Here is a 16490-nt window from a genome sequence, read left to right on the forward strand (position 1 = left end):
CATTGCGTGCGCATTTTCCCACGTTCGGCGGCGGGTGGTGCACGCTTCCGCGTGCATTCGTGTGCACAGTGTCGGCGTGTCGGCCGAGTGTCGAAGAAGACGATTCGAGCGAAAAGCGCGGAATCGCGTGTCAAACGCGAAAATTTATTGTGCAACGTCGCGGCGCCGCAAAAGTACCGAAAGCACCCAAAAGCTTATGAATATTATGGGGGACGAATCGTGACGCTGCGCGAAACAAGGTACTAACTCAATTACAACTATATAAAACTCCAAACAAATTGAATATCATCACATAACTTTCATTATTGCAAATAAAAATATAAAAATAATTTTTTCCATGATTGAAACATCAAATTTGATTGTTTTGACTTTTTCTTATCAGAAAACGTTATGTCTATCAACATCACGTATCAATTTGTAAGATATCATGACATGTTAACATATAAACTAGTTGTGGGAACCGTTTTTCATGTTTCGATCAGTTGGCGAATTATAGACGATAGCTTCAAGGACACACAGTCATCCGATAAACTGTTATATCTCAAATAATATCGGCTATTTTTGACTCCTTTGTGATTTATAACAAAAGTGAACCCGAAATAAAAACATCAAACGCATTATTTTTTATTTTAATTTATTTTTATGCTTTTCATTTAAAAATTTATTATTTATGATGTATGTGCATGTGCTTTTGTTTTGTTATTAACGTGGAGTCATTAGTTGGTTTGTACTACCGAGCTACGCACAGTCCCACTATCGATTCGAGTTGTGTTTCATCCACGAAGTGTTTTCAAAGTGTGGTTTGACTACGGTTATTTCACCTAGTGCCCCCGGTGCCCCCGTGGTGGTTGTTGTGAGTGGCAGTACAATCAACTCCAAACACAACTAATACCATCAAATCGCTTCAGGGATGTTTGTGTGCATTTAAGCGTTTCATTTCGTTTTGGTCGCTTTGGTGTAATTGACCTTTTCGTCCATTCAACGAAGCGTTTTACTATTTCATAGAACAGCTAATATTATAAAATCAATCATGTCGCTGAGCGACAAACAACAAGTCGATGGTTATTAATTAATTACTCAAAAACTAATCAAAGAATTTTAATCATTTCTTCACCATTGCGTTAAGAATTAAATTCTTCATCAGACAATGTAAAGATTTTGTTAAAAAATATTTTTGAAAGTATTTTATAAGCCAATTTATATAAATATTTAATTTTATCAATAATTCAATTTCAATTGCCTGTAACTTTTTTCCTGATAACGTTATCATTATAATTTTTACATAATAAGATGCACAATTTATTCCCCAATCTATTTTTAAAAGAATCATAACTCTACCTCTTATACTTTTTGAGTAATTAATAAATAACTCTCAAAAATATATTATCGCATAAGTTTATCAACCCCTTCATAAAAATATTTTTTCCAACGTAAAAAAATCACCAAAATTAATCGTGTTAGTGGTTTAAAGGAACTGGGAACAGTGGGAACCCCCTGACCCACTTTTCCCTTCTCCCTTTACCCTCCTTCGCGTGAATGGTTGAAACGCGTTTGGCGTCTTGGCACACACCTCACAATAGGATGGGTCGCGGCTGTTTTTTGGCGTGTTGGGGTGTTTGTTATTATCGCTTGCGCCCTTGTCTGCTGAGGGTGTGAGTGTAATAAATATATACGTACAACCAGGCAGGTTGGTTGGTGTTGGTGAAAGCTTAATGTGTAGCTACTCGAACATGACGTTTGCGTGCATTTTAAACTGCCTGGCACTTTCAACCCCAACAATTTCACAAATTCGCTCATACCACTCAATGGGCAAAAGAAATACGGGTGAAATGATGGAAAATTTCACCTGAGGCATGAAATTATTACATTGTCACCTTTATAATTGTATTTTTTATCTTCTGGGCAATAAATTTATTATTTTTACATAAATATTATATTATGTTGTATGTGATTCTATTTTTATTACGTTTGTTATTTGCTTTATGCGTGTCTTGAATAAATTTGCACCGAATCGGTTCATTGCCGCTGGGACCACCCACGCAACACACTTTGGCTTTACTTTTCCTCTCACCTGGCAGTCTGTTCAACTCTCCGCATTATTCCAATATTACATGCTCATATGTCTGGAAATAACTAAGCAACTACGGAAAATGTAATGCATTTCGCACATTTTTGCATGTTTCATGCGATAAAATAAATTACCGCTTGTGATGGGGCGGTGATACTGAAGTGAATCATGAATCATGACCTGCCTACGCGGAAAACAGTTAACTTTGTTAAATACTTCACTTGGTAAACTTAAAGTGCGCTGGTGAAAGGAAAGTGTAACTTTTTATCAAGTTAACAACAATTCGATAAGTAAAATTAACTTTCAAAGTTTCAAAAACAAAGTTAAAACTATTCGCAACAGATTTACATCAGTTTTAACTTCAAGTTAAGTTAAATTAAAGCTCAAATTTTAATTTGTAAATATTTTAACTTTTTAAAATTGATGGTTTATTGATGATTTTAAAATTTCATTCAAAAATAAATTACCTGCCAGCGCTGACAACTTAATAAAAGAAAATGAAAACAAATCGCTTTTTAAGTAACATCCTGTCAAAAATTTAATTAAATTATCCTTGCTTTTCTTCCGCACTTAATTTATTACCGAAATTAATTTTCTTTCTTACGCAACATCAACATCTCAATGCTAATAACATTTTTTCGTCAAGGTTAATTATGTTTTCCTTATAATTACACCAGCGCTTATTTTTTTGAGGTGGTTTTGTTGTAGAGTCCAAAAATAAGAGGCGGCATGAGCGACCACCGATGTGCATAATGAATCGCGACGCTCGGGGCACTCCGGCCGGCCCCGATGCCGACGACGATGAGCATCGCGACGACGCCGCCACCGCGACCGCTAGCGCCGCGCGCGGCGGAGGCGGCTGGCAGCGGCGCGGCCACGGCGTTACCTATTTAATGTACGCGTGCCAGCAGGCGGATGTAGACGCTGTGCGCAGTGTGCTTCTGCAGGTCAGTTAAAGTTTAAAATATCAAACAAATCATTTTTAAACAATTTTTAACCACAAAATTAATAATTTTTAATTTCTGTGTTGTTTTATTTGAATTTTTATTAAAATTATTTTTTATTTACTTGAAAATTTAATATAACGATCATACAAACAAGTTTTTCTTGTTTCGCGTGGTGTCAACAAACTTTTGTTGATTGTCATAGTGACGAGACAAACTTTTCCGAAATTCTGCACTTGTTTACCGGTTGACTTGGTGATTAACTTCCGTTTTACTCTACAAAATTAGGGACGAGCCGCAGCAAAACGCCGCGATCGTACTGGTAAAACCGCCCTGCATTACTGCTGCACCAGCAAGAGTCAAGCGCGAGCGGCGCAAGCCGCCGATCTACTCACGATGGCCGCCCCCGAGTTGATCGACGGCCGCGACGAGGATGGCTTCACGCCGTTGCACCTCGCCGTAATCGCCGGCAACATGCCTTTGGTGACATTCTTGCTTGCATCTCGAGCAGATATTCGTGCTTTGGATGCTGAACAACATAGTGTTGTACATTGGGCTACAGGTAAGTCAAATTTTATTTAAAAAATTATTTTTTAAATTATTTTTGCCCTGATTTACTGCGTCTCACATAAAACTCAAAGGTTGCGTTGTTTGCTAGGCTTAATCATACCATGGCTGTATAATGTTTGATGGTCAGGCACGATTGGTCAGTTGGTTGTTATTTTCAAGGTCGATGGTAGCGCTTTGTGATATTTCAGGTATTCAGGCATAATAAACAAGTTAATGCGTCTGCACGTACACACGCGCATCTAGTAAAATATTTGAAAGAAAAAAATCGATGGAATAAATTATTTTTATCCAAATGCAATCGAATGCAATTGAATTATCAACATATTATTTGTTTCTGATGAAGAAAAACAGGTTAAAATAACAATTATACTAATGTTGCATTAATAAGACACGTGTTGACGTGTTTATAGGAATGTTTTCTTGTGTTTTCTTGCAAGTACGCGTTATTTTTATGTAAACAAAACAATTCGAAAGAAATGTACTTAGATAAACTGCTGGGGTATCGATTTGACTATAAATTATTTATATATTATTCAATGTTGAGGGTAGTTCAGAAGTTTTTGTAATAAAATCTTTATTTTTATTGGAAAATTAGTTTTTTCTGATTTTTATTAACTACGTCGTTTTATGTTAGGTTTGGAAACACGAAACATGACACATAGAACCTTTTTATTAGTCATTAAAGGTCAGAAGTGACAAAAACCAAAATTAAAGATTTTAACCTGATTTAAACGTAAATTTCTTTCGTATTTTTTTAAACACTGAAAACAATTTATTTCTTTTCAACTTTGATTCTTGTCTCCTATAGAACTGAATGTGGGCTAGTCGGCTATCATAGGTGTCATCAGTTGCGCACGCTTTCCTATCACAATCAGTATCTACCAGCCTGACCGATATAACTAGTCTCTAATAATCAGGTTACACCTCTTTCTATTCCCACATGAGCGAAGATACCATCAAAATGAAAAATATGTGAATTTCCCACAAAACATAAAAATATTACACGATAATAACAAACCACTTCTTGTCTAAAATAATTACCTATATTAACTATTAATTATCTTCTAAATTACCTATATAATTTTGTTTGGGTTTAATATTGATTTGTTATTCAATGCCAACATTTTAGGCATATAATTAATTGTGTCACAAGGTCTTAACCCAAAAAACTTTCGCTGCACGTGCCAAAAACAAAACAAAAACAAAAAGTTAACAAAACTAATATTAATATTAATACAACTGGAAAAAGTTGCATTTAATAGTCTCATTGTCCTCATTTAATTTACCCTAGAATACAAAAAACTGTATTACTCAGATTCTCAAACATTGGCGCGGTCAAACGGTTAATATGGTGGCGGCGCCGGTCATAGCGTGATATAATGTCAGATTACTTTAACACGTATGCGTTCAGTATACCTACACTTATTTATAAACCTAAACCGTGCTGAGTTTAGTAGGTACTTTCGCCTTTCGTGAAAGTTAACGCTAAAACATCAAGCTGGCAAGCGTGGAATTGGGTTAAGTTCACACACGTAGCATTTTCGCGCCGCGTGTTCAATTACCATATGTCCTGCGACGTCAGACGCATAAAAACTAAATAATTCAATTCATTAAGAACTCAGACGTTAGATATTTGTGTGCGCGGTGCACAAATTAATTACGGAGTTGATTATTCAACAAGATTGCACTTTACGTACACAATAATTACGTTATTCAAGATTGTCCAGATTAGTCCGAGCATGAAATACTTTCTCTGATCGTAAATAATCGCTGTAATCGTGATGCAAGTTACGATATTTTAAATAATTCAGTTGTGCATTAAGGGCGAAGAGAATACAAATGCGATTAGATTGGTTTAAATTGTGTCACTAGGTTACAATACCTGCATTTTTAGAAAAATAAATTTAAAGGAAATATGAGCAAAGAAAATTTGTTATTATTTACATAACAGTTAATTATCTATCGCATGATGAACTTGACCTTCGCGTTACAAACATTTTGAGTAGAGTAGAGTTGGATAACCGTGGTCAGTCCAAGACAGTTATTAATAACTGTGAATCGTGTTGGAAAATGGATCGTTAAGAGTTTCCACTCCCGCATTATTAAACTTGAAAGCTTCTTGGAAAGCCATAAAAGTAATAAATCAAACAAAAATGCATTTAAATGCGTTTAAAATGAAAATTTTCATTAACTGAGGAAAAGAATAAAAACTAAAGGACTTGGAAACACCTTGAAATGTGTTATTATAAAATTAATGTGACAAAATTCGGAAGTGCACGTTTTGCAAGGTCAAAAAATTACCATTTTTGCTGATGGAAAACAGCAATTCATGCATATGTAAATATTTTTCCACAAAGTGCACAAAAAAGCACAAAAATCTGACTTGGAAATCAATTATGAATAAATCTATCCACAAAAACAATTCCAGTGGCTATAAAAGTCTTGTATCGGGTAAATTTAAAAGGCAAATCTGGTCTCACCTAATCACCACTTACAGTTTTTCCTATTTCTTAATGCTTATGGCTTCCTCAATGAAAATCAGAAATATTTTCGGCTGACCTTTGTTGTAAGATTCGAGGGTCAGAATAAATTACTGACCAGTATCGAATTTAAAGGTGGGCGCCCTTCAGAAGGAGTGCCAAGGACTGCATACTTGAATATCAAGAGAAAATAGAATAGGGTGGAAATTCAATCTCAATCAACTCAACCCTAATGCATTGGATACAGGAAATTGTAGCTGGTGGTCATTAATGCAAAATTTGCCACTAATATGATTTAATCCAATCCAATGCCTATAGAAATAGGATCTTCTATTGAATTAGGAAATTAGGGCTAAAGTACTTTGCAAGGGTTAAGGTCATCCAAGAAGTTGCAATTCCCTAAAGTGGTTATTAATAAACTAAGACTTAATTTAAGTACAATTTAGGTCAAAGTAGTTTTTGAATCAATTTAAAAGAACTTTTTAACGTATTAAAAATACAAAAACAATCAACCCTTTGATAGCAGGTTGTTACCACTTGATACTTTTTGTTATTCCGGAGTGAGTTTCAGTTAATTGGGTTTGACTTGACATTATGCGCATTTTGTGAGTGTTTTTAATCGAATGCCTTCGAGTGTTGCACGCGAACAGTTCGTAGAAGCCGGCGTTTCACTTTTAAAATTCTTAACCCACTTACGTCGTCTGTGCTCCAATTCCACGCGTGGCGTTGGAGCTCATTCAAACCTTTATAACTCTCGACATGAAATCAGTGTACAATTTAAATAAATTCTAGTACTTTGTAAGTAATTGATGCAATTTCACTTTTTTGCTTTCAGTTTGTGGGGAAACTGAAGCACTTCGTGCCGTGCTGGCTGCTGGTGCTCCAATCTCCACACCAGATGTACATGGTGGATATCCGCTGCACTACGCAGCCCAAATGTGTGCCACTGTATGTTTAAATCATTAAAATTAAACAAAAAAATTAATATGTTTCTTTTAGTCACAAGATAAAGACAACGAATTAGGTTTAGTGATACTTCAGACACTCCTCTCGCATTCAAAAATAGATGTCACTGTCCGAGATGGAGATGGAAGACAACCCCTTCTCTGGGCTGCTAGTGCAGGTTCCCCAAAAGCAATGTTAGCCTTAATAAGAGCCGGGGCTCCTGTTGAAGCAAGTGATAAAGATGGTCTCACTGCTTTGCATTGTGCAGCGTCACGTGGCCATACCGAGTGTCTGGACACTCTGCTTACCCTATGCGGAGCGTCAGTTGATGTTATCGATAGTAATGGGTGCACTGCCCTACATTACGCTGTCACGTTGGGGCATGCCGATGCTACTGCCTTACTTTTAGGTAGAATTAATTACAAAAAGTGTTTTTGTTTCCTCACACTTGATTTTTAGCTCATAGTGCCAATGTAAACCGGCAGGATAGAAAGGGTCGCACCCCTGCCCATTGTGGTTGCGCCAAGGGACAATTTGAAACTGTTAAAATGCTCGCTGTGCATAATGCTAATATTTGGTTGAGGAACGCAAGAGGGGATCTGCCCCTGCATGAAGCTGCAGGTTCAGGGAGGAGAGATTTGGTGCAGTGGTTGTTGGATGCTAAGCCTAGTCATGTCAACGCGAGGAATAACGATGGGAGATGCCCTTTACATCTTGCTGCTTTGAATGATAACGCGGATATGTGCAAAGTATTATTTTCAGAATAATACATTGATAACATTTAATTATTTTACGAAATATTTTGTAGATTCTAATTGATCATGGTGCCTTTATTAACCCTATACTCCGCACATCCAAAAATGTCTTCATGACACCTTTGGACTGTGCCCTTCAACGTGGATTCCGCTCCACAGCAAAATACCTCCAGCTCCAAGGAGGTCTACCCGCTTCTAAACTTGGTCATCCAGGGACTATCCAAGTGAATATCCACGAAAATATCACTTTGGATATTAGTCAAAGCACAGATGATGAAAGCGTACAGGAAGTAGAAGAAAACGAAAGAAAACCACACGTAAAAAACGTGCAGAGCGTTCAGCAAAACAAAAACCATCGGATGTAGCTGTGGTCAATACAGAAGTGACTGTTTCCGACCACAATGTAAACATTCAACAAAGCAAAAGTGTTAAAGTCACCAATGGCAGGCAGAAAGAAGTAACAAATCAAGAAATTACAATTCAGAAAAACACTGATAAAGTAGACAGATCAGAAAGGGTAACTATAAGACCTAAAACCAAAAAAGACACACCTGATCCCCGGAAGAGAAATACCACTATGACCCAAACTATTGACACGTCTCCACTACGCATTAATGAAAACATAAAAGAAATCAATACTTTAGCGCAAAGTATTGAAGCAAAAGCAAAATCAATTTGTCAGGAAGTTTCCAATATAGAAACCAACATGGATCAACAATCATTGACAAGTTACGAAGAAGGACAACAAAGTCAACAGTTTGTGGTGGAAGCAGCGGTTCATCCACCTCCCTCCGCACCAAAACAAGACGCAATGCAGCAACAATATCAAGATGTTATTAAATCTTTAAAAGATGAATTAGACGCAATGAAACAGGAAATTAAAAATTTAAAACGTGTGGAAGTACATGCATCTGAAGCAGTGGGTACTGGTGCAGATGTAAGTGATACTTTAAAGGAGTTAAAAGTGCTTTTGGAAGGAAGAGTTAAAGAAATAAAAGAAACGGTAGAAGATTTTAAAGCTGATGTTAAAACAGCAATTGATAAAACTTCAAAAGGGGATGATAATATAAATGAAAATAAAGATGATCAGAAAATAGATATTGAATTAATCAGAGGTTTAGAGAAAAAAGTTAGGGAGTTAGAAAAAGCCGCGGAGAAGATGCAGAAAGATGAAAGTAAAATTGAATCACGCAAAGGTAGCGCTATGAGAAGTCGAAGTTCAAGTGGTAGAAGAAGAGCTAAAAGAATGGCTGACGAGGATAAAATTGAAGTGTACAACGAAGCTGAGCATGGGGTTCAAGCCCAAACCCTAGCTCAACAAAATTTGCAAACACAAAGTACAGACTTAGATCGAGAAAGCCCCGGAATAGTAGGGGTGGAGTTGTTAAACCAGGAAGAGATTAAAGCGGCTGATGCTGCAACTATTCAAGGAGAAGCACAACCTGTTGATGTACCATCAATAGCTGCAATTGAAGAAACTATAGTTGCAGTTGAAGATACAGCTGATGTTTTCGGAGAAGCAATTGCAGCACAAACCAGAGAAGAGATGTTAAAAATGACATCGGATATTGAAGCTAAAATAGCAGAATCTTCGGAATTACTTCCACAACCTGCAGGAGATGATACCGCTCCAGCTTTAGAAATAATTTCGGTTGGTGATGGACAACCTGCAGGTTTAGGAGAATCTGTAGATAGTCAAAATGCACCTGATGAAGATGATGCAAGTGCAAGGGCTTTTGAAATTCTCCAAACCACTATAGAAGAAAATGCGTTGTCTATTGATGAAACAGCTCCGGAAACTGAAGGTGATGATGTAAAAGCATTCGAAGTACTTCCACAAGAATCTTCTGGAATACCTCCAGATACTGTTCAATCAGAAGAGGTGATTGCAGAAGAAAAAATAGAAGACCCCCAAGATGGGAAGGCTTTTGAGGTGTTAGATTCTGAAAGTCCCGGTCAGAAACCAACAGAAGATACACAATCTTCTCCTGATGAAACTAAAAGAAAAAGGTTTCTAAAATCTGAAAAACGTGATCATCACTTGCATCTACCAAGAGATGAACAGATGGAGAGTAGTTTAGATGATGCAAATAGCGAATCGTCATTTTCAAGCACAGCTACAAAACGAGAACATAAAAGTTTTACGGTTATCCAACCTCAGACTACTACAATTGGTAAAGGAAAATCTACAACTCCTAAAACCAATGGAACAGTTGTAAAAAAGAAGAAATTAAGGTCTCGTAGTGAGGAACAGCGTAAAAATCAAGAGAATCTAAGTCGGAGAAGTAAATTGACTGTAAGTCAAGCTGATGCAGATGGACGACGACGAGCTAAGAGCAATTTAGAATCTAGAGTATCACGCGTTCCAGTTTTACCTGATCTAGGAGGTAAATACAAAACAAAATCAGAAACAAATCTCGCTGGTATGGAGGAGTTTTCCGAAAGAAGTGATGAGGAAGACACTGAAGATTCAAAACGTAAACGAGTAAAGAAACGTGGTAAAAGTAGGACTTCTAAGAGTGCTGGAAGTGATTACGAAAGCAGTCATCTTATTGATAGTGGGTTTGAACCCAGTCCAAGGTCTACCAGAATTCCCAAGTGGAAAAATGTGAGTGAACGTGGAGTTAATATGACTTCAGTCACACAGTCTATACAGGGTAATATTAGAAGGTAAAAATTATTAAAATTTTAAAAAAGAATAAAAACTGATTTAGAAAATTTTAACCACAGGTATCATTTAGAAAGAAAAATCTTCCAACATTTGCTAGAAATGAAACGCATGCAGATACGCGCCGGACAACACAACGAAGCAATTTTAGTAAAACGCGCTATAGACGCCTACCACCGCACATGCGCAGCAACCGTTGGAGGTGGCCGCTACATTCCCAAAGATTATACTTTTAAAAGTTTTGAGAAATTTCTCTATGAATCATTACGAAAAATCCAAAAAACAACAGCTCCTGAATATCTCAAAGGATTACCAGAGTCTGCAACTGAGAACCCTTTATTCTGTACACAATCTACAAACAGATGTATGCATGCCACGCATGCGTACACAGGAATTCCATGCGCAGCATATCGTTAGTACTTTTAAATACTTTAAAAACAATCAAATAAAAATAATTTAATTATTGTAGTGCCTAGGATGGACCATCACACCATACCAAAAATAGGTTATGCAAGTACAGCTTGCAAACCACAAGGATTCCTGCCCGATATCAATAAAAACAAAGCAGTGACACTGGAGTTGTGTCACGGCAATGATAAACAAATCATCTCACTGCCCACCGATAGGTTGGACCAAAACAAGAGGTACTATGTCACATTCACCGTCAAAGGTGAATCGGACGAAACACCACCGCCAGAGAATATTATGACCGAGCAGGCCAAAACGCCCACGCATCAACATTCTAAAAGCATGTAACTTGCCTTAAAAATACCCAAAATGAAATAACTTAGCACAAAATAGTTATTATAACAAATAGAGCAAACTAATCAAAAAATTAGTCGATTTCAGTTAAAATAAGAAAATAAAAGCTTATAGAGATGTAAATAATTGTATTATAAAAATAAAATCTATTTTTGTTGAAATATATTTATTTCTTATAAATAACCTCAGTATTAGAATTGGTGGTGATCAACTGACACATAGCACCATTCCCTGGTAAATTTTTCTTCATTCCCCAAGATATAATAAGATCCGAGATGAATTGCAAAGGAGTAAAACTCCCACAACTAACATGTTGATTCAACCCGCGTATATAGGGTGTATCCAAATAGAAAGGCATAAGACAAATCACCAGAGAACCCGCAGGCATACCACTTCCAGGCATTGCAAGACACTTCGTAAGATGCACAACTGAAGATTTCGCGATACTATAACCAATTTTATCAGCATTCGCTTTCATAGCTGCTGTACTTCCCGATAAAACCAAAACTCCAGAGTTTTTCATACAAACCGCAGCGATTTTCGCACAGATTAACGAAGGTGCCACGTGGGCTAACCACATATCCATACCAACACTTATTAGGTTATCTTCTATGGACCCTTCTTTAAGGGTTTCATTTGTGCAAAAAATAAGATCCAAGAGTTTACCGTCCAAAACTCTTTGGATACAGGATATTACACTTCGTTCATGTACTTCGGGAGGTTCATGACTTTGAAGAAGAATGTTCACATCAGCGTGAGGGTTTACCGAGTAGTCAGCAGAGGCAATCCACCAACCTTTACCCTTGAGATCAGCTACACACCTAGCTCCCAAAGGGGTATTACCTCCGTAGATCAAACCGTAACGTTGGGTAACACTGAGTTCTTCATCTTCCATGGAGATAACCTCTGTGTTATTAGAGATATCACGGAGGAATCTTCGTAGACGCCAACATTGCGATCGACCCGACATGTTTTTTTTATTATTTTAGATAATGAGGTTTTTTAGATTAAATTATGAAGGTTCATAGATGCTTTGATTAAAAATGAGAGTTTTGCTTCCTAGGGAATTTGAATAGGTAACTTGGGACCAATATAAATAGATGGCAATATATTTCCATTAGGAATATTGTATTGCTTGTGTTTCCTAGCAACAGACATAGCAAACAAACGTGTAGGTGTTGTTATCCATACTCGAGGGATATTGTTAGTCGGTGTCGTGATAGTCGTGGCATGGGACGGACTACGTGCCCAACACGAATCCCTCCACGGCACGACAACCACAGCTGATCGTCGCTGGGCCCAGCGGGTGAACCATCGAATGGAGAAATGGTTCAATGGTAGCAAACTCTGGTTGCTCGGAAACCAATTGCAGTTATTACCCAAAAGGTATCACTTTACACTGTATTTCAAAAAAAGGTCACAACCCTAAACCCGCAAATAGATTTAGAAAGTGTTTCGTTTGTTGTGGTTAAAATGAGGTGAGCCGCGCAGGGCGAATTCGATCGGATGCGTGCCATTAGGTTTTCGCGTGTAAGATAAAACGCTGATAACGCGCGCCGAGTATAATCGATAAGCCGGCCCCGAAGGGTAAATGTCAGGCGTGGAGAATGCTGAAATACCTTTAGTGGTCGACGACGCGCGGAAAAATCACAACCGCAATTGCCATTTACACAAACTATTAGCAAAATAATAAAAACAAAAAAAAGTAAAAAAAGTAAAATGTCAACGAGTGCACAAAATAAGTGAATACAAACAAGAAAAACTAACTTAAAAGGTCAAAGAGAAGCCATAAAAATCAAATAACACTAAAACTTGATAACTTCGGAAGTAGTTTGACGATTCAATAAATAATCTATTAAATAAAAGATGTGCCTGTGCAATTGGAGCAGTAAAAACCCATTCATTATGTGCCACAGCCCATAAATGATAGATTAAACATTCTGACACACATCAAATTTACTCATATCGTACAAATGACCAGACGGTAAGAAACTCCAGAGGAGTGCAAACATGTCAATCATGTAACGCTGCGCAATATAAAATTAATTGACACGTTGAACTTTAAAAGCACCATAAATAGATTAAATATTTCTTGATATAAATTTATAATGCACTTCAGGAAGAAGAGTAAAGACGGAAATTTCCTTTTATGTCACCGCCCACTATTTAATAATCGAGTTGGCAGAGTTAGCTGTCGTGCAACCTTCGATGACATTGATATTCATTTCCAATAACTACAAATAATAACAATGCAAACACTAAACACCACCACGCGAGGATAAGTTATAATTCTGCGGTTGGCAGGATAGAAACACCAAATCACACACAGAAAAAATGTAATTACAGCGGTGAACGAGTAATTGACGTCGAAATGGAAACGTTTATTAAGCGTGTTGAATGCGGGATTAATACCAACACCACAGTAGAGGTAGTGTTATGAGAGGTTTGCATGCGAGGTTTCTCTTATCAGCGAAAAATCACGCGGAAGTTTTAAACTTTTCAAGAAGTTTCAATAACACTTCTACGTAATCTACATATCAAGCATATAATCCGTATAAAAATCAATATACAGGATGTATTATAATATATTTATTAACTAACCGTATTTTTTTATTTATTTTTCATGTTCAATGTTAATGATAAAATATGCACACTTAACTAAACGACTACGACAACCATGAAAAAAGATGATGAATCATTGCTTGTTGTATGTCTTGATAAATTATTCATAATATTATACAAGAATACGACGTTTTTGATTATTTTTTTGATTTTTCAAATATTTTTTGTAATATTTTCCAAACTACGCAAGATATTTTAATATTTTTCGTATAATATTTCATTAATAATTATTTTATTGATAATTACTAATGAAAAATAAATTTTTACTGACCATATCCAATATTTCATAATTTTACGATGCATAATTAATGTTTTAAAACACTAAACGTCCATTTACCGGTTTTACCATTCAACAAAAACAATAAAAACCGATTAACTATCCATAATTCACCATTATTTGATGTTTATCTAGTGCACATTCTTTAATTCTCTATTTTCAGACCTACGATTCGTCATTTTACAATTACCCTCATTACATTCGTGTCCCATTCGGTGTCTAGTGTACCTATCCACGTGGTAGCCATAAGTTTTTCATCAGATACATCAATAGAATCAATACACGAATTAAAATCAACATGAAACATTTCACCGCAACTCTCTCCGGATTAAAACTATCGATTTCCGTTCCATCGTAATTCCATAACTTCCGACGTAATGCGCCGCGCAGCCATGACACCGCGCGCAATTCACGGACGCTACTCGTATCATTCGTAGACGCGTTTTTGTATCGTTCGAATATAATAATACGCACAACGCGCGCGGCTTGGAAAATCAATTTATGTTTGTTTTCCTTCTGGAAATTGTGTGTGTGTGGCGTGTGCAATCATACGCGATGAGACGATATGTCACAAAGTTTGTATATAAGTTGTAAACACGTGAAAGTGGAAAAAATAGAAACTCACAATAAGAAAGTGATTGTGTAATTTGTTCCACTTGATTCGTAAAATAAACAAATTACTGTCATCATTGTAAATTATGATGTTTCAGACAAAGAACCTCGTCCAAAAACATGGAACGCTATGAAAAAATCAGTAAACTCGGCGAGGGTAGTTACGGATTAGTTTACAAATGCAGAAATCGTGACACAGGCGAAATAGTCGCGATAAAAAAATTCGCTGAGAGTGAAGATGATCCTTTGATACGAAAAATCGCACTCAGAGAAATACGACTATTGAAAAACCTAAAACATCCTAATCTGGTGAACCTAATGGAAGTATTCAGACGGAAGAGACGCCTCCATCTTGTGTTTGAGTTCTGTGATAGGACAGTCCTGAATGAATTAGAAAGATATCCACGAGGATGTCCCGAAAGTCTAACACAACAGATAATTTTTCAAACACTACAAGCAGTTGCGTATTGTCATAGTCATGGGTGTATCCATCGTGATATAAAACCGGAAAATATTCTTCTCACAGCAAATGGAGTTGTGAAATTATGCGATTTTGGTTTTGCGCGTATGCTTAGTAAGTCAACCATTAAAATACTTTTGTGGGTCAATAATTTATAGTGGTACTTATCACCGGAAATAGTTTTGGTCACGCATTACCATTAATTCATCCCAGAGGGTAATATTTTCACTTTTCTAGGTCCCGGTGAAAATTACACGGATTACGTAGCCACGCGATGGTACCGCTCGCCGGAATTACTCGTAGGTGACACCCAGTATGGTAAACCAGTGGATGTCTGGGCTGTGGGATGTGTCCTGGCTGAATTGATCAAAGGGGAAGCAATTTGGCCAGGAAAATCAGACCTGGATCAACTTTATCTTATCAGGTGTACTGTGGGAGATCTAATTCCAAGGCATATGCAAGCGTTTAAAACGAATGATTTCTTTCGCGGGATGAATCTTCCTACACCCAATCAGATAACGCCTTTGGAGATGAAGTTACCAATGTGTAATACTGTCTCATTGGATTTCCTCAAGGTATTTAATGAAATTTATTATTTTGGAGTGGAAATAAGATGTTTTTGGTTGTTTTTATTTAGAAATGTGTTGATAAAGACCCTAGTAAACGATGGACATGTGAGCAACTCTTGCAACACAAGTATTTCGAAGGGTTCCACTTCAAGGTGGACGAAGAAGACACCTTGAACTTTGAAAAGTACAATCGTGACCGATCCAGGGTAAGTATTTACCTATCCCTTGCGTGAAAATCATCTAATTATCCACACGAATCGATGTGTTTGTTCAAATGTTAATGTAGAATTCGAATGGAAGCATGACGCTGCCGCAACTAACGACGAAACCAATCAGCCCGTACAAAATGCCGCTCACGCAGAGCAACAATCAGAAGAATAACAACAAAGTCGACCACCTGCCAACCATATGACAAAAGTTTTCGTTTTTTAAATGACTCACCGACATGGTTCATTTAAAAACGCTTCGTTTGCCGACGGTATGCAACTATTCAGTACAACAAAACATCTTAAAATAATGCGCAGGTTTTAGATAGAAAGTAACGCGAAGAAGACAAGAGGAAGTAAAGCGAAAGAATAATATTAAAACATTCCTTGATTGTACTTAACAAGCCTACCTATGTAGATAGTAATTTAAGTTAAAGAGATCTATGAGTACTTTAAGATTTTAGTATCTAATTAAATGCTAGATATTTTACTGTTGTTTCAAATACAAATTTTCTTCTTGTAATAAAGATAAAAACGTTGAGGATTGAATGT

The 16490-nt window shown here is 36.8% G+C and overlaps 3 protein-coding genes across 6 annotated transcripts; 2 read left to right on the forward strand and 1 right to left on the reverse strand.

The window, feature by feature from the left end:
• The first annotated feature begins 52 nt into the window (after nucleotides 1-52).
• On the forward strand, nucleotides 53-11353 carry LOC135798603 (ankycorbin). The gene is given in 10 exon segments (XM_065311472.1): nucleotides 53-239; nucleotides 2777-3015; nucleotides 3301-3574; nucleotides 6898-7010; nucleotides 7062-7416; nucleotides 7467-7756; nucleotides 7816-8121; nucleotides 8124-10432; nucleotides 10493-10842; nucleotides 10900-11353. Coding segments are annotated over 9 exon segments (4479 nt in total). The 5' UTR covers nucleotides 53-239; nucleotides 2777-2820; the 3' UTR covers nucleotides 11187-11353.
• A 5-nt stretch (nucleotides 11354-11358) lies between these two features.
• Nucleotides 11359-12087, reverse strand: LOC135799714 (dihydropteridine reductase-like). The gene has a single exon (XM_065312911.1). The coding sequence runs from the start codon at nucleotides 12085-12087 to the stop codon at nucleotides 11359-11361; it is 729 nt and encodes a 242-aa protein (XP_065168983.1).
• A 286-nt stretch (nucleotides 12088-12373) lies between these two features.
• Nucleotides 12374-16477, forward strand: LOC135798604 (cyclin-dependent kinase-like 1). Of its 4 annotated transcripts, none has more exons than XM_065311476.1 (5): nucleotides 12374-12578; nucleotides 14802-15277; nucleotides 15401-15738; nucleotides 15801-15938; nucleotides 16019-16477. In XM_065311476.1, the coding sequence occupies exons 1-5, from the start codon at nucleotides 12511-12513 to the stop codon at nucleotides 16142-16144; spliced, it is 1146 nt and encodes a 381-aa protein (XP_065167548.1). In that variant the 5' UTR covers nucleotides 12374-12510; the 3' UTR covers nucleotides 16145-16477. The 4 variants fall into 4 exon arrangements, with proteins under 4 accessions (XP_065167548.1, XP_065167549.1, XP_065167546.1 ...); XM_065311477.1 differs by lacking the exon at nucleotides 12374-12578 and adding an exon at nucleotides 12608-13176; XM_065311474.1 differs by lacking the exon at nucleotides 12374-12578 and adding an exon at nucleotides 14001-14733.
• The last annotated feature ends 13 nt before the right edge of the window (nucleotides 16478-16490 follow it).

Source organism: Atheta coriaria, unplaced genomic scaffold, assembly GCF_025399875.1.
Source record: "Atheta coriaria isolate IRGN ID8LTWV9N9 unplaced genomic scaffold, Caltech_Dcor_3.1 hic_scaffold_9_pilon, whole genome shotgun sequence".
NCBI lineage: Eukaryota > Metazoa > Arthropoda > Insecta > Coleoptera > Staphylinidae > Dalotia > Dalotia coriaria.

Bases quoted from the DNA above. Each gene is read 5' to 3' on its own strand.
- LOC135799714 (XM_065312911.1), bottom strand. From the start codon at position 12,087: ATGGAAGATGAAGAACTCAGTGTTACCCAACGTTACGGTTTGATCTAC.
- LOC135798604 (XM_065311474.1), top strand. From the start codon at position 14,657: ATGTCACAAAGTTTGTATATAAGTTGTAAACACGTGAAAGTGGAAAAA. The intron at 15,278-15,400 runs GTAAGTCAACCA...TCACTTTTCTAG, and splicing joins TGGTTTTGCGCGTATGCTTA to GTCCCGGTGAAAATTACACG. The intron at 15,739-15,800 runs GTATTTAATGAA...GTTTTTATTTAG, and splicing joins TCTCATTGGATTTCCTCAAG to AAATGTGTTGATAAAGACCC.